Here is a 23,114-nt window from a genome sequence, read left to right on the forward strand (position 1 = left end):
ATGAGTTTCTGCTTTTTTCATTTCAACTTCATTAGACAAATCTTTTCATTGGGAGCATCCTGATTGCAGCGGCTCTGCGTGTTGTCGGAACAAACGTGTACAGTAGGTAAACAGGAAGGAGCAAAACTGTGAGCAGCAATCCTCCATTACCTGCTTTACCAGAATCACATGCAGAATTAGTTAGTTCTCTGAGATGAAGCTGCCAACATGGCTGAGATTACTGGGAGGCCAACACAGGCACCATGTGCAAGGGAAAATCTAAGTAATATGGCATAAATAGGAATATACCAACCAGGTTAAATGACAAAACGTGCTGTTAATACATATACCTAAATTTCCCTAAATTAATAATTGTTAGCTTCACCTTCATTGGTTAGTTGGTTGGTGAGCAGGATTGTGCAAAGACTAATGAATGGATGGAGCACAAAACGTGGTGGATGGATGGGACATGGGCAAAGAAAGAACCAAATAAACGTTGGTGTGGTTTCTGGATCCACTAATTTCACCATTTTCCCAGGGAATAATTGAAGAACCTTTTAGGGAACTGATTTCTTTGAGTTTCCGTCCCACTATGTCATGCATATACACAGGAAGCGTTTTTTATTGGTTGTGGAGCTTCCACGAAATGATAGAAGATTGGAAATGTTGACGAAAAGCATTTTACTTGTCACAAATTGTACAGAGAGGAAAATGTGATCTTTTCCCAAAACCTTACCAGTGACAGCCAGTTTGATCAAATTCTTATTTTTGAGGATCACTTTGGAGAATCTTCCATGTTTCTTTATCCAGTGCAAATCATCAACATTTCTGTGTGTGTGTGTGTGTGTGTGTGTGTGTGTGTGTGTGTTTGGATGTGTTTGCATAGCGATGCACTGGAGGCAGGTGTGCGAGCATCATGAGTGATTAGTGCCGTAATGGAGGTGTGTGATTGATATGACTGGAGATATCAGGACTCATGTTGACCACCACAGGTCACCTGACCCTGCTCTAATATCATAATATCATTAGGTTGAGCAGTGCAGTGCCTTCTGGGATGTGTGTGTGTGTGTGTGTGTGTGTGTGTGTGTGTGTGTGTGTGTGTGTGTGTGTGTGTGTGTGTAGTTGGCGAGAAACAACCAGGCTCGCTTGTATCAAGGTGAAAAGTGTTGTATTTCATTGCCCTCACTACAGTTATTCCACAGTTGCAGCTGAACGTGTGTGTGTGTGTGTGTGTGTGTGTGTGTGTGTGTGTGTGTGTGTGTGTGTGTGTGTGTGTGTGTGTGTGTGTGTGTGTGTCAGGTGAGAGTTTGTTTCCTCTCCTCTTCTGTCAGGTGCCTCGCTGTGTAGAGGTGTGACCTGATTTCTGAAATTGAAACAAACATTCCTCTGTCAGATATCATCTGATGCTGTCTAGTACTATTTATTTGTGTGTGTGTGTGTGTGTGTGTGTGTGTGTGTGTGTGTGTGTGTGTGTGTGTGTGTGTGTGTGTGTGTGTGTGTGTGTGTGTGTGTGTGTGTGTTTACTGTACACTTCGTACCTGGCTGGCTCATACTTGTAATTTCCCTTCCCTCTGATTGGTGATCCCTGCCATCAATGGATGAACTCATTCAAAATGTGAGTAAATTGTAAATCTGGAGGATCTTGTGCTGTTTTCTCACATTGGCTCATTCGACATTATCCAGATTTTCTACCAGGATGTTAGCAGGAGAAACTCAGGAGCCTCTCACTTGGACATTCTCACACACAGCCCTTGTGGAGAATGTCAGGAGATGAAAGCAGCTAGAGAGACTTGTCCCAAAGCCACTCTGGCATTGACTTTGCTGAATGCTTCAGGTGAATCTTAAAGGAGAATCGATGCTCCAGTCTCAAGTCACTTTACTGTGGAGCAATTGCTCTTGAAGGATTCCTCTGATTTCACACTCACCTCATTCCTGACCAGTCTCCCTGTCCCAACCCCAGAGCACGATGGTGTTAGCCGGGTGATTCAGTACCTGGTGTTTGCCAGTGCTTCCACTTCTGTCCACACAGTTAATGTTTGTCACATCAGACCAGAGAATCCTTCCCCTCATGCTTTTAGAGTTGAAATGCAGATAGGCAAACTCCAAGCAGGCTGTCACATGCCTTTTAGTCAAAGTGGCTTCTGTCTACCTACTCAGCCGTAAAGGCCTGACCGATGGAGTGCTACTGAGATAGTCGTCCTCTGGATAGGACCTCTGAAACTCTCCAGTTAATCCAGTTTGTCCAAACAGGAGTCAATGGTCCTGGTGGTTCCCACACTTCTTCCATTTCACATTTATTCAGGCCACTGTTCCCTGGGAACACTTGGAAACGGTTTTATAACCTTGCCCTGATTTCAGCAGAGGTTATTTCGAAACCACGTCGAATCAATTCAGTTTGCAACAAGGACACTTGAGTCAAGCTCTAGACACGTCTCAAGTATAATTAAAGCAAAACGGATGCAACTGACCACGATGACCACGATGCGGAGTGTCACAGGAAAGGTTGTGGATTGCTGTAGATTGATTGGTTTATCCATTTAAATGAAATCTACAGGAACAATACTATGTGCAAAATTTTCAGGGATCTGAATATTGTCTGAAACCACTGTAATGTCTCATTCATGTCACAAAGGATCACGCATCGTGACAATTTAATTAAAATGTTGTGCATTGACTAAATAACAACACATCCATTTGATTTGTTTTCTTGGAGAAAAGCTCGAGTTTCCCAGTCTTAATTATGACTTGGGTATTGACATGAATGCCACGTTTTGAGGTGGAAACTCAGAATTACTTGACATGACTGTGGCATTAACCATAGAGGTGTCAGAGAAGAATACAGTCACATGAATAATTCATATCCATAACTGACAAGTGATGTCCTGCTGAGGGGGGCCTCATATCAGGAAACACTCACATGGGTTATTTTGGGAGGAAAATGACAAACAATGTTTTTTTATCATTCAGTGTGGAGGATTTGATTTGTGGCAGCTTGTGTCAAACAGCGACAGCAGTTTCAGAAAAACTGTTCAACAACAGGTGACATTTCCTGGGCTCGTGTGAAAAAATGTTTTTAGAAATGTAACGATGGATTATAACAGAAACGGGCACAGCCTATACAGGTGTTAAAAGACAGATCTTAAACCAATCACAGGTCAGGAGTTACAGTACGAGCCTGATAATCAAACTGAATTACTGACATGTTGCTGGTGTAAGTATATTTCCTGTTTGAATGAAGGTTATTTTGGCCTCAGTTTAGCCCATAGAGTGTAAATAAAGACCGACGACGCCACCCAGAAAGTGACGAATAACGAATGTCAATCATGATGTTTCAGCCCACTTTTGTTCATCATTAAAACCAAACTTATGAGAAGAATGAACTCTCGGACATAAATCAGTGTGATGAGAACGACCTGAAACCATCTTTGAGAAAATCTTATTTGAGACCTTTTTGTTTGGTCCATGTCCTATCTGCTAACACGGAGAAGGCAGGGTTTATGATTATCTATTCTGCAGCCAGCCACCAGGGGGCAATCGACACACTGGCTGTCATGTTGTCCATCTTTACATATGGTCGATGGTTTAGCCCCACTGTGCTATTAACCTAATGTAAAGTGTACTGAACTGAATGTAGCCGCTTCGTCCAGAAACCGACTGAATCTAGGCGGAAACCGGATGGGATGTGATGTCCTCACCTACTGAAGAGCCTGTGGAGAGTGACTCGACCTCACTGCTTCAGAACAAAAGGGAACAAACCACACAGAACGAAATGGCTCGAATCGGCAAAGCGATTGGTGATTTCCACCCTCTGACAGATGGCTTAATGTTGCTGCTGTCTGCATCAGAGACCGGCTCATGGTCCGTGCCCGCTGCTGAATCTCTATGAAGTCTGCTGTAGGATTCTGCCAATTAGCAAAAGGATCAGATAAGGCAACCTTCTTCTGTAGCCGTGACAACAGATATTTTGCTACAACTTGTCTAACTCGGTGTGTCTTTGCCTGCAGGTGGTGGCTGAGGACAGTTACTTAAACGAGGTGCAGAACTCAGGTAGGTGGGAGGTGATACTCCGAACACAGCACTCTCGCTTCCTCCCTCCATCTGTCTTCTCCTCCCACACCATCCCTCCCCTCCTCTCTTGAGTTTCCCCCCACTCCAGTTTAACCCACATTCTGATTCAGACACTCATGAAACCCCCACCCCACCTCTCTTCTTCCCTCCAGCCTGCACCCCCCCTGCTTTTCATCTTCCTCCTCTTTCTTGGAGACCATGACGATAATGATGATGATGATGATGATGGGGGGTTGGGGTGAGGGACTCCTCTTTCTGGAGCTGGAATATCTGTTTTCACAGCCACACACCAACACAAGTGCAATTTACGTGCAATTACAAACACACCTCTCACCTATCAGCAAAAACAGCTTGTGTTATCACGAGAAACAACCTCGAGGCACTTTTTAAAGCAATGAGCACGGGGACGATCATAATAACAATCCAGCAAATGTTGCACGAGATGTCTACGGTTCATCCTTTGTTGCAGAGAATTGCATCAAAATCTAGAATTTAGAAATTTTCCCTGATGTCCCTTATTTATATTAACATGTGTGTTTTGTGTAGAAGACGCCGCTGGCACACATCCACCCCCCATACTGCCAGCCTCCGAGTGTGAACCGTGTCAAATACTCATTGTGGCTGGGAAATGGATTATGGTAGCAGGGAGACTGAGCGTTCCCATGGCGATGGGCTAGAGTACCGTTGTCGTGGCAATGAGGAGGGTGTTAGCGGCAGCGAGTGTTTTTTGTGTCTATGGGTGTGTGTGTGTGTGTGTGCGTGCGCTGCGGGTGTTAAGATGAATTAAAGAGCTTGAATGAGACATACAGGAGGCGGATGAGGGAGGAGAAATTTAAAGGTGATGAAAATCAGACGTGCTGATTTGAAACTGAAATCAAAACAAAAAAATTGAAATGCTTGTTTCAGGAGGCCCTGAAATGATACATTGAAAATGTTGCCCGGCTTAGTTACATAATGCTCTTTTACTTTATTAAAATTTCATCAAGCCGATATAAAAGTTTTATCACCATTACGCAGCTATAAAGCTTAAAACACATCACAGACAACAACAGAAAGATTTTCATGTTGTGTAATATCATGAAAACAAAATTGTAAAAATCTGTTTAAGTTTTAAGTCTAGTTACTATAACGATTCAGGAGCTATTGTGACACTATTTATCAAGGCCTGGTTAAGTGAGAAAATGTTGGTGTCAGGGGACTTTAAACCCAGATAACTGCAAAATAATAAACAGAAACTCAAATGTATGCCAACACACCAATTTATTAAGAACACTCCCCCAAACTTAAGGTCACAGAAAATAATAAATGTCCACTTAAATGTCCATAAGGTAAATCCAACAAGAGAAAAAAAACTCCTTAGGCAGCTGGCTCAGGCCATGGAAAATGTCCACAAAATGAAAGAAAAATCAGTAAAGGTCCCCCCTTCAAAATGCAAAAATATAACTCAGGAAACGCAAAGCATTGTACACACACACACACACACACCCACACACACACACACACACACACACACACACACACACACACAATAAGAAAATGTAAAAGATTTCAGGATCCAAACCAAGCACAAACAGAAATTTAAAGATGGTTCATCTCCATCAATGCTTGACCAGACAAAATGTCTTAATTTCATACAAAGTGCTTTTGAAATCTTTTGAAAATTTAACCCGCAAATTGTGGTGTCAGTGAAGCCTCCGTACGAGTGACAGGGACGATGACCATCGGATTCAAGTTTGAACCACATTCATTATCACAGGGGTTTAAATATGGATAAAGCTCCTCGGTGAAGAGACAGTCACTAAATGAGTAGATAAGTGTTGCGGTCTGCACGTCATAGAACGATATTTGACCTTTGTCGTAATCCACGAACACGCCGACCCTCTCTACTTTCCCCCGGTATACCGCCACACCTGGAGAACTGAAGGCTTCAAACCTTTTTTCCAGAAACCAGATGGCCCACAGTCCGCAGTCAGGACCCCGAGTGAGTTCCCCTCTCCACTCGGTCTTCTGACTCACAAGCACCTCGAAGTAAAACCTTTGAGACAAAAGACCTCTTTGTCCCAGAACTGCGAAATTCTTCTTGAACGCGTTTGGCCTCTTTATGTCCTTACGACCAGAGCCCTCGGTGCATCTCACCTGTTTGCCATCGTCGGACAAAACAAGCCGACAGTGAGCTGTGTCAGGGTCGAGCAGAACGTTCACTTCATACTGCTGCAGGTTCCTCAGTGTGACATCGTTCGACGCAGAGAGCGTTGTGATTTCCGTCGTCATTTTCTTCAGCAACGTTTGCAGTTGAGACACGGAGCTGCTCAGACATTTCTGCACGTGCCGTATCTCCGCGTGTCTGTTGAAGCTGAACGAGGACAGGTCCGTAATGTGTGGTAGGAGGACGGATGGGTCTGGGAAGGTGTGGAGGAAACTGAGCTGGTCTTCAGTCTGTTTTATGTCCATCAGCTTCATCTTCGTCCTCTGCAGCTCAGTGACCTCCTGCTCCAAAACGACAATAAAAACAGCCGCTTGTTCTTCTGCTGCTTTCTGCTTCTCCTCCATCACTTTCACGAGCTCCATCTGGCTCCTCTGAACCTCAGACACCAGCGCTGTTAACTCCCGCACGCTCTCAGCTATCACATCACTGGTTTCTCTCCTGCTTTCTTTCACCGACTCCTTCATTGCTTCCAGCTTCTGTTGCCTTTCCTGGATCATCTGCTGCACTCTGGCCTCTGTGTCTCCCAGCAGATCCCTCATCTTTCCGTATGCTTGCTGCACAGGAACAACATCATGGTTCATGTGCTGAGAACGGACGCAGATGTCACACAGCAACACTTTATCGCTTAAACAAAACAAAGTAAGAATGTGGTTATGCTCCTTGCAGATCCTGTCCTGCAGGTTCGCCAGAGGGTTGACCAGTGTGTGTCGCTTCAGTCCGGCAGCTCTTTGATGAGGCTCCAGATGAACGCTGCAGTATGAAGTCAGACACTCAAAGCAGGATTTGACAGCCTGTTGCTGGGCGTCAGTACAAACATCGCACAGCACAGCACATTCTGCGCTATCCTTCAATGGGCCCGGGCTCCAGGTGTGAGCATTTGTGACTTGAAGCAACCTGAACTGCGATGCAAGCCCTGAGATGAAGGTGTTGACCTTGAGATCGGGTCTCCTCTCGAACGTCTCCTTACAGACCGGGCACCGATAGACACGTTCGTTGTTCCAGTAGGATGAGAGACAGGATAGGCAGAAGTTGTGTCCACATGGTGTGGAGCATGGTTTATTGAACGTGTCCAGGCAGATCGGACACAGAAGCTGATCCTCAGATAAGAGGCTGAAGTTGGACGCCATTTCTGAAAAAACATAAAACAAAGAAACTGTTAAATTAAGGAAAAAAACTATATATTTTATTATAATTTTACTAGCGACTTCAGTGATTCAGAGTAGAGTGTGTAAATCCCCCCTTGGTGTTCCTACCAAAGAAAGAAAGTCTCACCAACAGCACATTTACTGGTGTGTGTTCTTCAGGGATCTGATCATTGAAGTAAATTGCTCCACAGCACCCCCAGTGGTCAAGTCTCCATATAGGGCACCTTTAAATATCTGATTTTAAGTTAAATTCATGCTTGTGGCTCTGAAATCAGGATGAGTCATCAAAAAGAAATAGAAGGATTTTGATACAAAATTATACCAAAAGAATTGTTGACCTGCGTTTGGCAAAGAGGCAAATGAGGAAACTGACATAAAAACACAGGTTCAATCAGAACAAGGAAGTTGAATCAAGGAACTGAATCTTCGAGGGCTTTAACATCATATTACAGTAAAAGCTGAAGTTCAGCAGTTTAAAAAACCTGAATACACCACAATGTGAGGAATTGGCTTCATGAGGACAGTGTAACAAAGCTCCAGAAAAACCTCTGACATGAGCGAGGAGTCCTTAAAGTGCATTAAGAGGAAAAAATACAATTTCACAACAACTGAGCAAACTGTGCATCTACGTCAGTGAGCTACAGGGTTCTTCAACAAAGAACAGCAGAGAGTGGGGGGGGAAACACAACCTACACACTAACACAGATTCCACTTCTGGTCTGTGAGAATATTTTGCTCAAAAAATCAGAAAGGACTACTTACTGTCTGTTGGTGTGGATCTGTGAAGCAGGAACAAAAACTGTGTCGAGGTAGTTTCCCAAGAAAGAATTTAACTTTCACTTTCCGAGGGTGTCATGTTACTTAAAGAGACCGGAAGCTTTTCTTTTTTTCTTTCTTGAATAGCTCCCTACTGGCAGGTCTACCTGCTAGCGCCATCCGACCTCTGCAGCTCATCCAGAATGCAGCAGCTCGACTGATCTTTAACCTAAATTCACTCACACTACTCCGCTCCTCCGCTCCCTTCACTGGTTACCGGTGGCTGCCCGTATCCGTTTCAAAACATTAGTACTTGCGTACCGTGCTGCGAACGGATCGGGTCCAGTCTACATCCAGGACATGGTCAAACGTTACACCCCAGCCCGTTCACTCCGCTCTGCATCTGCCAATCGGCTTGTTGCTCCCTCACTGCGAGCTAACCACTCAACAAAATCACATCTGTTTGTCTACACATCTTCCGCCGCAAACTAAAAACACACCTCTTCCGACGATACCTTGAATAAAAGTTTAACCTAACAATTTAGTAGCACTTAAATGGCACTTACTTATAGCACTTTGTACTTTGGTTTTCTTGAAGGAATTGTACTTTCTTGATTCTTGTTGTTCTGGGCTTGTACCCTCATGGTTGAATGCACTTATTGCAAGTCGCTTTGGATAAAAGCGTCAGCTAAATGAAATGTAATAATAATAATGAAGATACGTTTCCAGTGAAGTTTTTTGCTTTATTTTTATTTTGGGTCCAAAGTCTGAGTGTGTTCTGCATTATTCATGGTCTCAGGATAGATTTCTGTTTTAGTTCAGTACATTTCTGCCTGATTGATTTATCATTACTATAACGATTCAGGAGCTATTGTGACACTATTTATCAAGGCCTGGTTAAGTGAGAAAATGTTGGTGTCAGGGGACTTTAAACCCAGATAACTGCAAAATAATAAACAGAAACTCAAATGTATGCCAACACACCAATTTATTAAGAACACTTCCCAAAACTTAAGGTCACAGAAAATAATGAATGTCCACTTAAAACGCAATGCATTGCAAAAACAAAACCCCCAAAAAAGAATCGAACTCGAGGAACAGGGGTATATGAGTCCAACAAGAAAAAAACTTCTGCTCAGTGGTTTTGGTCTTTCACTCACACTGTATTCTCTAATTCCTCGTGGGCGAGGTATCACCATAAAAATTATTTTCCCCATTCCCCCTCGCTAAGAAAACTCCCGTCTCCACCAAACAATTCACCTCTTTGTTCTACTAAGCCCCGCCCCCTTACACCTGTATAATGGCAGCAGAAATCCCCTGTGAGAGGGACGACAGCAGGAAACTACACAGAACCGCCCAGTGACCTCGCAGGGATTCAGCACTAAACCATCTAAAATAAATATAAACTGAAACATGAAACTTGTGTGATTTAAATAACATGGATATGTTAGTGTCGTGTATCACTATAGATATTTGCCTGAATACGACTTCACCTTGAACTTAGCTGCAAAGATATGGTAGTGTTTTTTTGGTTTTTTTACATATTAGGCTGTTAAAGCTAGAAAACTCATTTAGATTCAGGTTTGGATTTTATATTTTATCTCTTATTGTTGTTTCTTCATCACTCATCTAAACTGATTCAATTAGTTGATGAATCATAGAATGATGTGGTGTGCATCAGGGAAGAACCCGTCAAATTTTGGTACGGATCTGAATCAGGGATGGAACCAGTAATCTTTCTTTAACATTGTGAGATATTGACATTTTCACAGTTTTCCTTTGAAACATGTCATAGATCTAGATAAAATAAAAAACAAGCGCATCTAGGTATTTCTAGATATCTACTAGTGTGTAATTTGGTGCTGCTTGATTGGATTAAAGGTTGTAAAAAAGATCAATTCACTAAGCACACATACACACATACACACACACACAATAAGAAAATGTAAAAGATTTCAGGATCCAAACCAAGCGCAAACAGAAATTTAAAGATGGTTCATCTCCATCAATGCTTGACAAGACAAAATGTCTTAATTTCATACAAAGTGCTTTTGAAATCTTTTGAAAAATTAACCCACAAATTGTGGTGTCAGTGAAGCCTCCGTACGAGTGACAGGGATGATGACCATCGGATCCAAGTTTGAACCATATTCATTATCACAGGGGTTTAAATATGGATAAAGCTCCTCGGTGAAGAGACAGTCACTAAATGAGTAGATAAGTGTTGCGGTCTGTACGTCATAGAACGATATTTGACCTTTGTCGTAATCCACGAACACGCCGACCCTCTCTACTTTCCCCCGGTATACCGTCACACCTGGAGAACCGATGGCTTCAAAACTTTTTACCCGAAACTTGATGGCCCACAGTCCGCAGTCAGGACCCCGAGTGAGTACCCCTCTCCTCTGGACCGAAGCCGTGGCCACACCCAGACACCACTCGGTCTTCTGACTCACAAGCACCTCGAAGTAAAACCTTTGAGACAAAAGGCCTCTTTGTCCCAGAACTGCGAAATGCATCGTGAACGTGTTCGGCCCCAGGTCCAGCAAGTCCTGCCAACGTGTGGCCTCGCCGTATCTCACCTGTTTGCCATCGTCGGACAAAACGACCCGAGGGTGAGCTGTGTCAGGGTCGAGCAGAACGTTCACTTCATACTGCTGCAGGTTCCTCAGTGTGACATCGTTCGGCCAGCGAGAGCGCAGTGATTTCCGCGTCATTTTCTTCAGCAACGCTTGCAGTTGAGACACGGAGCTGCTCAGACATTTCTGCACGTGCCGTATCTCTGCGTGTCTGTTGAAGCTGAACAAGGACAGGTCCGTATGTGTGGTAGGAGGACGGATGGGTCTGGGAAGGTGTGGAGGAAACTGAGCTGGTCTTCAGTCTGTTTTATGTCCATCAGCTTCATCTTCGTCCTCTGCAGCTCAGTGACCTCCTGCTCCAAAACGACAATAAAAACACCCGCTTGTTCTTCTGCTGCTTTCTGCTTCTCCTCCATCACTTTCACGAGCTCCATCTGGCTCCTCTGAACCTCAGACACCAGCACTGTTAACTCCTGCACGCTCTCAGCTATCACATCACTGGTTTCTCTCTTGCTTTCTTTCACCGACTCCTTCATTGCTTCCAGCTTCTGTTGCCTTTCCTGGATCATCTGCTGCACTCTGGCCTCTGTGTCTCCCAGCAGATCCCTCATCTTTCCGTATGCTTGCTGCACAGGAACAACATCATGGTTCATGTGCTGACAACGAAAGCAGATGTCACACAGCAACACTTTATCGCTTAAACAAAACAATGCAAGAATGTGGTTATGCTCCTTGCAGATCCTGTCCTGCAGGTTCGCCAGAGGGTCGACCAGTGTGTGTCGCTTCAGTCCGGCAGCTCTGTGATGAGGCTCCAGATGAACACTGCAGTATGAAGTCAGACACTCAAAGCAGGATTTGACAGCCTGTTGCTGGGCGTCAGGACAAACATCGCACAGCACCGCACATTCTGCGCTATCCTTCAATGGGCCCGGGCTCCAGGTGTGAGCATTTGTGACTTGAAGCAACGTGAACTGCGACGCAAGCCCTGAGATGAAGGTGTTGACCTTGAGATCGGGTCTCCTCTCAAACGTCTCCTTACAGACCGGGCACTGATAGACACGTTCGTTGTTCCAGTAGGATGAGAGACAGGATAGGCAGAAGTTGTGTCCACATGGTGTGGAGACTGGTTGAGTGAACGTGTCCAGGCAGATCGGACACAGAAGCTGATCCTCAGATAAGAGGCTGAAGTTGGATGCCATTTCTGATAAAACATAAAACAAAGAAACTGTTAAATTAAGGGAAAAAACTATATATTTTATTCTAATTTTACTAGCGACTTCAGTGATTCAGAGTAGAGTGTAAATCCCCCTTGGTGTTCCTACCAAAGAAAGAAAGTCTCTGTTTACATCAACACCAACAGCACATTTACTGGTGTGTGTTCTTCAGGGATCTGATCATTGAAGTAAATTGCTCCACAGCACCCCCAGTGGTCAGGTCTCCATATAGGGCACCTTTAAAAATCTGATTTTAAGTTAAAGGGGACATTGTATGCCCATTTTACCACAAGTTGATATGGTTCCTTGGGGTCTTAATGAAATGTCTGTAACATACTTTGGTCAAAATACCACAAGGATCATTTAAAACAGCACCCTTTTTACCCTGTATAAAACAGCCCTCCACAGAGTGACAGACAGTACACAGGAAGCTCATTCCAGTCACTCAAGCATGACGTTTCTGACTTAGAGGAACCATAACAAAACGCGTGAGTGTTTTTTTTCCAGAGTTTTGGGGTTGGTAGACATGCCAGATACCCACATTAACGTGTAGAAGCACTAACAAAGTGGAATTTTCATGATATGTCCCCTTTAAGTTCATGCTTGTGGCTCTGAAATCAGGATGAGTCATCAAAAAGAAATAGAAGGATTTTGATACAAAATTATACCAAAAGAATTGTTGACCTGCGTTTGGTAAAGAGGCAAATGAGCAAACTGACATAAAAACACAGGTTCAGTCAGAACAAGGAAGTTGAATCAAGGAACTGAATCTTCGAGGGCTTTAACATCATATTACAGTAAAAGATTTTTTTGTTTAAAAAACCTGAATACATCACAATGTGAGGAATTGGCTTCATGAGGACAGTTGAGACATGAGTGAGGAGTCCTTAAAGTGCATTCAAAGGAAAAATACAATTTCACAACAACTGAGCAAACTCTGTCTGCTGATGATCATGTGATATAGAAGCTCACGAAATGCAGCTTTTATTTTGAGGAAGAGAAAAACACATTTGTAACTGTCAGTGAGCTACAGGGTTCTTCAACAAAAAACAGCAGATAGTGGGGGGGAAACACAACCTACACACTAACACAGATTCCACTTCTGGTCTGTGAGAATATTTTTGCTCAAAAAATCAGAAAGGACTACTTACTGTGTGTTGGTGTGGATCTGTGAAGCAGAAACAAAAACTGTGTCGAGGTAGTTTCCCACCAAAGAATTCAACTTTCACTTTCCGAGTGTGTCATGTTACTTAAAGAGATAGACATGTTTCTGTAGCCGGAAGCTATTTCTTTTTTTTTTGGCTCGTAAAGATACGTTTCCAGTGACGTTTTTTGTTTTATTATTATTTTGGGTCCAAAGTCTGAGTGTGTTCTGCATTATTCATGGTCTCAGGATAGATTTCTGTTTTAGTTCAGTACATTTCTGCCTGATTGATTTCCTGTATCTCAGAGTTTCCCGGGGCTTTCAGCACTCCTGCTCTTTCTCTTATCTTCCTCCAAACTGGACCCAGTGTGTGTGTGTGTGTGTGTGTGTGTGTGTGTGTGTGTGTGTGTGTGTGTGTGTGTGTGTGTGTGTGTGTGTGTGTGTGTGTGTGTGTGTGCGTGTTTGTGTGTGTGCGTGTGTGTGTGTGTGTGGAGGAGATAAGAGAGTTGCTGGCTACTGAAGCAGCTCCATCATTAATCATAGTTCAGCAGCCACTTGGCCTCAGAAACCCTTAAAGAAATTATTACCTCCGCCAAGGTTAAGTTTTCATTGCTGTTTGTTTGTTTAATATTGAGCAAAAATTACATAACCTATTTCCATGAAACTTGGTAGAAGGATGCCGAATATGTCAGAGATGAAGTTATACAATTTTGCTGTGGATTCGAATCAGGGGGCAGATCCAGGACTTTTTTCTAACACTAAGAGATGAGGCGTTTGTTAATTTCTCAGAGAATGATTCACAGATCTTGATGAAGAAAATTAGGCATATTTAGAGTGTGTGCAATTTGGTGCAGATCCAAATAAGGAGTCTAGAAGGGTCTAGAATCAAGATCTAGAGGATTTAAACATGATTTCAGAAGGAGACTGTTGGGCCTTGGTGGAGGGATGAGCTCTGCTGAGTGACATTTTGTTAAACTTAAAAAGATTTTTAAAAACACTGTGTAGTTCTCCTGTGATTCCCATGCTCCCAGAGCACATGATGCAGGGAAATAAGACCGGAGCACCAAAAGAGGATATTTGGGATATTCCCTGGGAATGTATTTCACGTTTTCATGTAAATGTAGTGTTCAGTGTCTAACTACAGTGGCCCTGAAGTGCAAATCAAATCAAATAAAATACAAGCAATAAATAAAGAATATTTTCTTATTCATTGCTGGGTTGCAGTGACAAATAGGAAAACAAAACAGCAAATAAGGAAACACCACTACAAATCATAATAGTCTTTTCCTTCCTGTTTAAAAGGATGGAGAGTGCATCATTCCTATCAGCAAATAGCCTTTTAGATATAGCCTACTTTAAGCTTTTTCCATTATAAGTCAATGCCATTGTTTTTGTGATTTGCTGTTGTGTTCAGTACGTTGATATTGTGACTTTGCACTTCAGGGCCACCGTACATAAGAGCTGATGATGTATATCCCAAGCCGTCGGGAGTATTTCATCTTATCTGCCGTGCTCCTTCCATAAAAACCTCCCTATTAAGGTCCCACCACTTTGCACCTTTACATTTACAAAGCACCTGGGACTGTATTAGTCCACCTTTAGTTTGAAGGCACTCTGCTGTGCCTGTTCTGATCTGCAGTGTGATTCCTGCTCATTAATGTGTGATGTACGTTTTCAGGCCACAGTGTGTGAGCTCCTCTGTTCTGTGGCCTCATTTTACGACACTTTGATGTGAGCAGTCTCCCTCTCGGTCTGTCCGAGCTCCACTCACACACGATCACTGCAGAGCCCCATGGTCACCACCGTGTTAAATAAGGCCGCTTTAAGGTTTAAAGTGGAGGGCATGTTTCCGGTCCAGCATGGATCAGTGAGGGTGAGGGTGCATTAGGAAGGATCCTGCCGTGGCAGCGGACAGCTCATGAAAATCATCCATGTAAGCGTTTATGTTCAGATAGAATACAGTCATGGGGATAATGTTATTTCAATAAGAGCTATTCCACTCGTCTATCCGCCTCCAAACTTTCCCCATTTCACTTCTTTTTATTCCCATTGTCGTCTCTGACCCAAATCCTCCTCCTCCTCGTCCTGCTTTCATCCAGAACATCTTATTCTCCCTTCTCTCCTTCACGTTCCCTCACTCTCTCCCTCCGTCTGTCTCTGTGCAGTGCCTCTGTCCTGCTCTGAGGGATTCACAGAGTTGGGGTACTACAACGGCACAGTGTCCCAGACGGACTCTGGCGCCCCCTGTCTGAAATGGACCGAGTTTCCGGACTACGTTATGCAGTACCCGGGCCGAGGGCTGGGCGACCACAGCTACTGCAGGAACCCGGACCGAGAGTCCAACCCCTGGTGTTTCTTCAGACAGAACTCTGGAGCCATTGGATGGGCGTACTGCGACTGCCACCAGGGTGCGGCCACACATTACCAGAACCTGACCATTTGTTAAAATCCTAAACTTTATTTATTATAACACTTACTTAAAACAGAGTTAAAATGAAGAAGAGAAGGTTACAGTATATTAAATCAAGTACCATCAAGTTCTTCCAATATTGGGCTTTTTGGTTATAACAGCATAACACAGGTAAAAACCTACCTACAGCTATTATTAAGTAATATGTGCACTTTTTAAAATCAATTAATAGGGCACAGTAAATCCGAAGTGTCGTGAGATGAACAGAGGAATAATGAAAAAAGACATAAGAAAGGAAAATCACTCTTTTGTTCAGCTGCTCATAAAAGTAAAATCTTTTAATGGGGTCAAAGATGTTTTGTCTATAAAATGTCAGTAAATTCTGGCTCATCACAGTTGATTCCAGGTGATGCCCTCAAATGTTTTGCAGTGATACAAAACACAAGGAGAAATTTGATTTACAGTGACTGTTTGTACGGTGACAATTTACAGTGGTATTTATGCTTAATGACTTAAAGCTGCACTAGTAAAACAATTATTTGTACTACTCTCTCTTCTTTTCTGTACCAAACAGCCACAGTTAGCATCTAGCTGATGAATGTGGTGCAGCGTTTAGCAGCTACACAGCAGAGTATTTTCTTTCAGCAGCTGGTGGAGAACAAAACTGAGCCAAAAGAGAGTGAATAATGATCTTATTTGTTAGGATTTTGCGTATTAAAATAACACCATGTACCACAAACATCTGACTGTTCTTGCTGAGTATTGACGTGTTTTCTGAGCATTAAACCTCCTCATCTCTGTCCTCTGGTCTTTTAGGCGCCGCTCGTTTGGTTGGCAGCTTGTTCTCTGGCACCGGGCGGGTTGAGGTGTACCTGAACGGCCAGTGGGGGGCAGTGTGTGACTCTCACTGGTCGGACCGAGACGCCAGCGTGATCTGCAAGCAGCTGGGTCTGGGGTAGGCGAATATTATAGTACTAACAAAAACTAAGAGAGTAAAAGTACTTGAGTCCTGCATTGAAAATGTTATTGAAAAAAAAGTATGTTAGTAAACTATATAATACTGTAAAGAAAGCAAAAAATATTTTACAATTATTTATTATATAAGTAGATCATTGTTACTTTAAAGCAGCATTTTACTGCACCACCTGGTCAAGCTATTTCAACATTATTTGAAATATAGTAGTAGTATAAATAAGAAATAAAAAGAAATGTAAAAGTAGATTTCTTGAGTAAATTTGTTTGTTTTTTATTTTTTAAATGTATTTTAACAGTGACATCGGCACAGCATTGCAGCACTCGCAGTTCGGCTCGGGCTCCGGCCTCTTTCACTACGAGCGTCTGGGTTGCCGCGGGGATGAAGACACCCTGAGCAGGTGCCGGAGCAGGACGTTCGTCACCGGTGACTGTAGCCATGGAAACGAGGCGGCTGTGCTGTGCGCGCCACCAGAAGGTCAGTGTGACTTCTACAGTGTCATGGCAACCTGGATATGTCCCTCCTCCGCGAACCTGAGAAAGACAGATTCATGACAAACATCGTTTTTCTGTTATAAAATACTTTGTGGTAATATTCAATGCATCCTTCCTTTGTCAGCTACAATCATACTAATAAAGGAAAATTTTAATTCCAAATAAACTGGATTTGAAGGAGACAGAGACTTTATGAGGCAGATATGAAGATGCTGCTGGATTCCAGGTGAATTCCTACATTGACTGTGTTTTGTAGGCAGTGGTCCTCCGCTGCGTTTGGTCGGAGGCGAGGAAGACTTTGAAGGTCGAGTGGAGGTGTTTCACACTGGAAGGTGGGGCTCGGTCTGCGATGACCAGTGGGACGACAGAGATGCTGAGGTGGTGTGCAGGCAGCTGGGTTTTGGGTATGTTGAGTTGTTTTTTTTTCTCTACGCCAAGTTAATACACAGCATGTGCAAATAGATTTAGTCCTTTTCTCGTCTGTCCTGACCCTTAAATGCAAGGTTAACATGTTAAATCATACTTCAATGTGTGTGTCTGTGCATTGAAGGATAAAACCGGTGTTATAATTTTCTTACCTTCAACAAGTTAAACAAAAAGACCGCAAAAAAACCAAGTATCAACGAATCTGCCTATTTTCTTGATCAAAAACCAAACCAAACCTGTGTGTGTGTGTGTGTGTGTGTGTGTGTGTGTGTGTGTGTGTGTGTGTGTGTGTGTGTGTGTGTGTGTGTGTGTGTGTTGTGTGTGTTTGCAGGGGCGTAGCGAAGGCCTGGTCGTGGGCTCACTTCGGTCAGGGCTCAGGCCCAATCCTGCTTGACGCCGTGAAGTGCACAGGAAACGAGCTCTTCCTGGATCAGTGTCCCCATGGCGACTGGGAGCAACACAACTGCGACCACATGGAGGATGCTGGGGTCTCCTGCAGCCCTTACACTGGTACGCACACACACACACACACACACACACACACACACACACACACACACACACACAGATAGGCTTATAAAGCTGCTATTCATAGCCCCGGAGCATCAATAAATCATTACCACATGAAGCAGCAACATCCTCTGTGTGACAAGTAGAAACAGGATTAATGGGAAGTAAGACGTAACACATAAAAGTATCGACCGGCACGAAACAGCTGCTGTCGTTCATCTGACTAATCGAAGATGATTAATTAATCTGAAAACGATGCATTAAGCTTAATGTTAATGCCGTTTGTAAAATGACATCTTGGCTCGTGGTTGCAGAGTCAAGTGAAGTGTATCTGCCTTTAATCACTTTTACGTCTCCAGAAGGATTTAATAATCAATACGAAACTGTTTCAGACGGCGTGGTGCGTCTGGTGGGAGGAGACAGTCCCTGGGAGGGTCGAGTCGAAGTTTTACACAACGGCGACTGGGGGACGGTGTGCGACGACCACTGGAGCCAGCAGCACGCGGAGGTGGTCTGCAGACAGCTGGGCTACAGGTACCGAAAACGACACTGTGATCCTGTGGAGTTAAAGCCCCTGGAAACCCACTTCTACTTTCTATTCTAAAGCTCTAACAGATTTTGGTTCCGTCAGACACTCTCTTCACCAACATCTGACGACAGGTCTGTTTGTTCATCATTATTCTGCTATGATTACCTGAGGTGTGGCCAGCAAGAGCAAATAAAGCCCAGCCACTAATAAATGTCGGGTACACAGAGAAAACGCAGGAGAGTGAAATTACTTGTCGCCTCATACAGCCGCTCACATGATGAATTAAATATAAAGCACATTTACACAGCACTAATCCCGTCATTACTGCGGCAGAGTCGTGCTGCACTCATCCCTCTGCAGATCTACGTCTCTGTTTTAAAAGTAAATTACAGTTTTTTTCTTTGCCTTAAGAAAAAAAGCTAAACACTTTTTCCACTGCATTCTGGGGTTTTTTTCTGCGTTAAACTCAAGTCTTAAAAATGTTCGCTGCACGTAATTAAATGTGCAGATGCTTGAGAGCGTGTTGAGTTTCATTCACGGCACATTAACGTTGTTCGGGGGGGGGGTGCAGAATGGAACATCTGGCACGCCTCTAACTGCACTGATGCTATTAGTGCTGTGCAAATGAACGCTGTGCGGAATTTATTAAGACAACAGGTAAAATGGAGGAAGTTTGGATGAAGTGGGGAACAGGGGAAATTAGAGTTTAAGGCCTGAAGCTGGTTTCTAATGTAATTACACTTTATTTGAGCACAGCCACACAGACCTGAGGCCGACGAGCTGAACGTGTGAAACTCTGGAGGAATCTATTTAAAAATAAACCTAACACTCTTAACATTTCGTATTTTTTGACCTCCATGATAAAGGGTGTATTTAAGGGGATAAAAAAAAAAAAAAAACGTATATTTTTAACCCGCAGGCTTTAAGTTTCAGGGGGTTCAACTCTAAATGGATATATTTAAAGGCAGAGAGTGTAACCTTGACCTTTATACACAATCTATGGCTCCAACCTGGCAGCTTTAAAGTAGCTTTACAGTATAACGTAGAGTTTCATAATAAAAGAAAAACTTTACTTAATTTAACTTTAAATAATCATCAAAACTATCATCGAATAAAAACAACTCAAATGTACAAGTTACAATATTAATATTTAATGAACTCATATATGTTCTGTGTTACATTACGTATTTAAACTTGGAGTAATTTCACATTATTATATTTGGACTCTTGCAGGGGGAAGTTTTATTATTGCCCCGGCTGATATCATTTCATTATGTTTACATTGTAATCACAGTAATATAAGTGCAGCGTCATTTTGTTTTCTACATGCTGGTACGTATGGTGCACAGTTGGGACAGAGAGCTGCTTGGTTTTTGTCTTGCTCTGCTGCTATTGGTTAAGGTCTGTGTTTTTTTCAGGGGCACTGTCGCCTGCTTATTTCCCCGGAGTGTCTGTGTTATATTAAACATCAAGTATTCAGAGTTACGGAGGAAAATTCACATCAATAACATCACTTCTGCTGCAGTCGTCTGAACTGTTCCACTTTCAGAGCATTTGGACCCAAACTGTCCTGCACAATCTGCATGATGTGAAAGTGAAAGGACAACGTGTCGACCACAGTAACTAATCCCGCTTTACGAGAGCAGACAGTAACGTCTTCTCCGCCCCCGCAGGGGTCACGCGGAGGTCGTGTCAGACGGCACCTTCGGGGAGGGTGTCGGTCTGATCCTGCTGGACGACGTGCACTGTGAGGGATCGGAGACCTCCCTGCTGGACTGCCCGCATGGGATCTGGGGGCGGACCGACTGCTCTCACGGCGAGGACGTCGGGGTTCGCTGCCGGGGCCGATTCGGCCTTGAGACCAACGAGGTGCCGGTTATCTCACCTTCCACAGGTATGAGATGAGAGATGAATGAAGCTTGTTTGCATGTTTTGATAGTTTCTGAAACCTGTCTCGAGCGACTCAATTATTATTATTATTATTTGTATTTATTAAACCTAATTCATTCAGTGTCTGAACACATTCGCACCTCGAAGCTGCTGAGTACAACCTCAGGCTGCAGTTGTAGCAGGTGTTTCAGATGTGTTTCCCTGGTGACTCTGTAGATTACGTTCAGACTTGACCCCATCTGTCGAGGGGATCTGGGGTCAGATCTGTCGTGGACCACATCTGGAGGATCAGGACAGCTGACATCCTCCCACCCGCCACATTCATACATTCAGCCCCTCCTGGCCTCTCTCTACCTCTGCCTCTCTCTCGATCGTGCCAACACACACACACACACACGTTGTCATCAGACACAGAAACTCAGACTGGATAAAAACAACATCTTTTGGTCTTCGCCAAAAGCAATGATGTACGTTTGCATTTCCACATCGAGCAAGGGAGTGAAATCGGATCACAGGATGGATGTTAATCGCAGGTCTGAACGGAGCCTAAGTCCAGATCTGTCTGCCCCAACATTCAGACCACTGCTGCCCCCAGTGTGTGGATCAAAATAATTATCCTGCACTGAAAATAATATTGTAAATCAAAGTTATTTCTTCAGAATTTAATTGATTGAAGAATTTTAGTGTTTAATTTGACAGCTTTTGATAAAAACGGGTTCTGCTTAATAAATCAATCAATCAAAATTATATTTCCACAAATCACAATTTGCGTCAACAAGGTGCAGCATCCTCTGACCTTAACATCTTAGAGTGAGGAAAAACTACCAAAAACAAGCTTTTAACAGGGGAATGCCGAGCAGAGCATATCAACAAAACAATCACATCAAAATCCAGTTTTTAACATAAATGGAGACCAATGTCTGACAGAGATGAATTGGGGGCTTGTGTTGTCTATAACTCATTCTTAATTACTTTTCAGAGAAGGGGGAGTTTCAGACAATGCTAGTGACAAAATGCTCCACATTGGTAATGAGAGCAAGGGAAGGGAGGAAGAAAGGAAAAGAACAATACTGGCCAACACCGCACTGCACTGCAGAAGTTCGGTGACTGTGCAACTGCAATTAATTTTTCCACCTAAAGGGCAATCAGTCCCTGCAGAGGGCTGGTCTAACGCCAGGCTCTGGGCTATCACTTCACTTCAGTGAACCCCCTGCAGATAAGGCATCAGAATTAACTTTGTATCGACGATCTACACAAGATGCAAACATCGATCGATTCCGTCCAAGAAAGAATAAAACCTGTCTCCTTTTGTGTCACTGCATCGTCCCCTCATTGTGAAAACGCAGGTATGTGTCTGTCCAAAAGAGTTTAAATGCCACACGCTGACAGCAGAGAGGATAATGCGCTGTTTACCGTCTCAGCGCTCCAGAGGTGCTGCGCCTCCTGTCCACACACGGGCCATTAGCATGAGAATAGAGGCAGAATAAAAAACACACCAGGGTGCGGGTGACATTTAATTCTGTCAGGAGGCATATATCTTGAGGCTGGAGTGTGTAGATGCACAGACCTGAATAACAATGAGAGTTTTGTGTTGTTGTTTGTTTCTTTCCTGTCTGTCAGGTCCCCTGGTGCGTCTTGTGGGGGGCAGCAGCAGAAAGGAGGGTCGAGTGGAGGTGTATCTCCATGGTGACTGGGGGAGTATCTGCGACTCGGGCTGGAATGACCTGAACGCAGCTGTGGTGTGCAGACAGCTCGGACACAGGTGAATGTTAATGTCCATGAAAGAAGAACAGTGTGATACCATCAAATAAAAAAGGAGCATATTCATATTCTCTCCCTTATTCTGCTCAGTGGTGGAGCCGTAGCAACCGGAGGGTTCGGTCAGGGGAAAGGCCCCATTCACCTGGACCAGGTGAGGTGCACGGGGAAGGAGGAGTTCCTGGGAGAGTGTCCCTCCCTGGGTCAGAGCTTCCAGGGCTGCAGACGCAGGGACGACGCCGGGGTGAGTTGTGACGTTGCACCGCGGGAGTCGCCAGCGCAGGCCAAGCCTCAGGAGCAGAGCTGTGGGCTGAGGAAGCTGGTGGAGGAGGAGAGCAAGAGGAGGAGCCGAGGAGAGGAGAACATGCTCACGTAAGACAGAACACGTCCAAATGTGTGGCTTTGTCATGTGTGGAAATACTGTACACACAGAGTCTGTGGAGTAGCGATCCGTGGATGTAGCCGCGGTGGCGAAGTCCAGTCGATCATAACGTTTCACCCCATTTTTATATCATCAAATAATGAATTAAAACCAAACTTATCATAAAATGAACATTTAAACCAATATCAATGTGATGAGAATTACCTACAATGTCAGAAACTATCTTACCGAAAAATGTACTTAGACTTTTTAATTCGGTCCATGTCCCATAGCATGGAAGAGGCAGGATTTATGACCTATACTGCAGCAGGCCACCAGGGGGCAATCAGGACACTTTGGCTTTACTTCATGTCGGCCATCTTTATATACAGTCTATGGCTTTTATGGGATATTTTATTCAAATCAATTTTTACATGCAAGTGAAATAAATGAATATTTGAACAAATTTTTATGGTTCGATACTGCCACCATCTGTCCATTCAAAGAACTAATTTCAAAGATCCTTTTTCAGTTCAGTTACAATTTTTTTTTTCTTTTTCAGAATCCATATTTATATTTTTATAAAACATCCCATTTATTTATAATGAAATAAAAAGTCTTCTGCTTTGACTGAGTCACAATTCAGTTTTGAACAATATTTTGTGCACAAGC

At 43.5% G+C, this 23,114-nt stretch overlaps 2 protein-coding genes and 1 pseudogene across 2 annotated transcripts in view; 1 reads left to right on the forward strand and 2 right to left on the reverse strand.

Moving 5' to 3' along the window:
* The window catches only part of LOC118100893 (neurotrypsin), a 28,581-nt gene that overhangs the window by 1,253 nt on the left and 4,214 nt on the right, over positions 1–23,114 (forward strand). Inside the window, exons 2-11 of the mRNA XM_035146420.2 lie at positions 3,984–4,026; positions 15,257–15,499; positions 16,318–16,456; positions 16,773–16,951; positions 17,225–17,372; positions 17,726–17,904; positions 18,297–18,438; positions 20,107–20,327; positions 21,944–22,085; positions 22,175–22,453. Coding sequence (XP_035002311.1) covers positions 3,984–4,026; positions 15,257–15,499; positions 16,318–16,456; positions 16,773–16,951; positions 17,225–17,372; positions 17,726–17,904; positions 18,297–18,438; positions 20,107–20,327; positions 21,944–22,085; positions 22,175–22,453 — 1,715 coding nt within the window. The remainder of the gene's footprint in view (positions 1–3,983; positions 4,027–15,256; positions 15,500–16,317; positions 16,457–16,772; positions 16,952–17,224; positions 17,373–17,725; positions 17,905–18,296; positions 18,439–20,106; positions 20,328–21,943; positions 22,086–22,174; positions 22,454–23,114) is intronic.
* LOC118100895 (zinc-binding protein A33-like) lies at positions 4,865–8,237 on the reverse strand. The gene is made up of 2 exons (XM_035146423.2): positions 8,161–8,237; positions 4,865–7,382 (listed from the first exon to the last, which is right to left on the reverse strand). Exon 2 carries the CDS (start codon positions 7,378–7,380, stop codon positions 5,710–5,712), a length of 1,671 nt encoding a protein of 556 aa, XP_035002314.2. The 5' UTR covers positions 7,381–7,382; positions 8,161–8,237; the 3' UTR covers positions 4,865–5,709.
* Positions 9,124–13,376, reverse strand: LOC118100894 (annotated as a pseudogene).

The sequence above is a fragment of the Hippoglossus stenolepis genome, chromosome 21 (genome assembly GCF_022539355.2).
Source record: "Hippoglossus stenolepis isolate QCI-W04-F060 chromosome 21, HSTE1.2, whole genome shotgun sequence".
NCBI classification, from domain to species: Eukaryota; Metazoa; Chordata; class Actinopteri; order Pleuronectiformes; family Pleuronectidae; genus Hippoglossus; species Hippoglossus stenolepis.

Coding starts and splice junctions, on each gene's coding strand:
- LOC118100895 (XM_035146423.2), bottom strand. CDS start 7,380: ATGGCGTCCAACTTCAGCCTCTTATCTGAGGATCAGCTTCTGTGTCCG.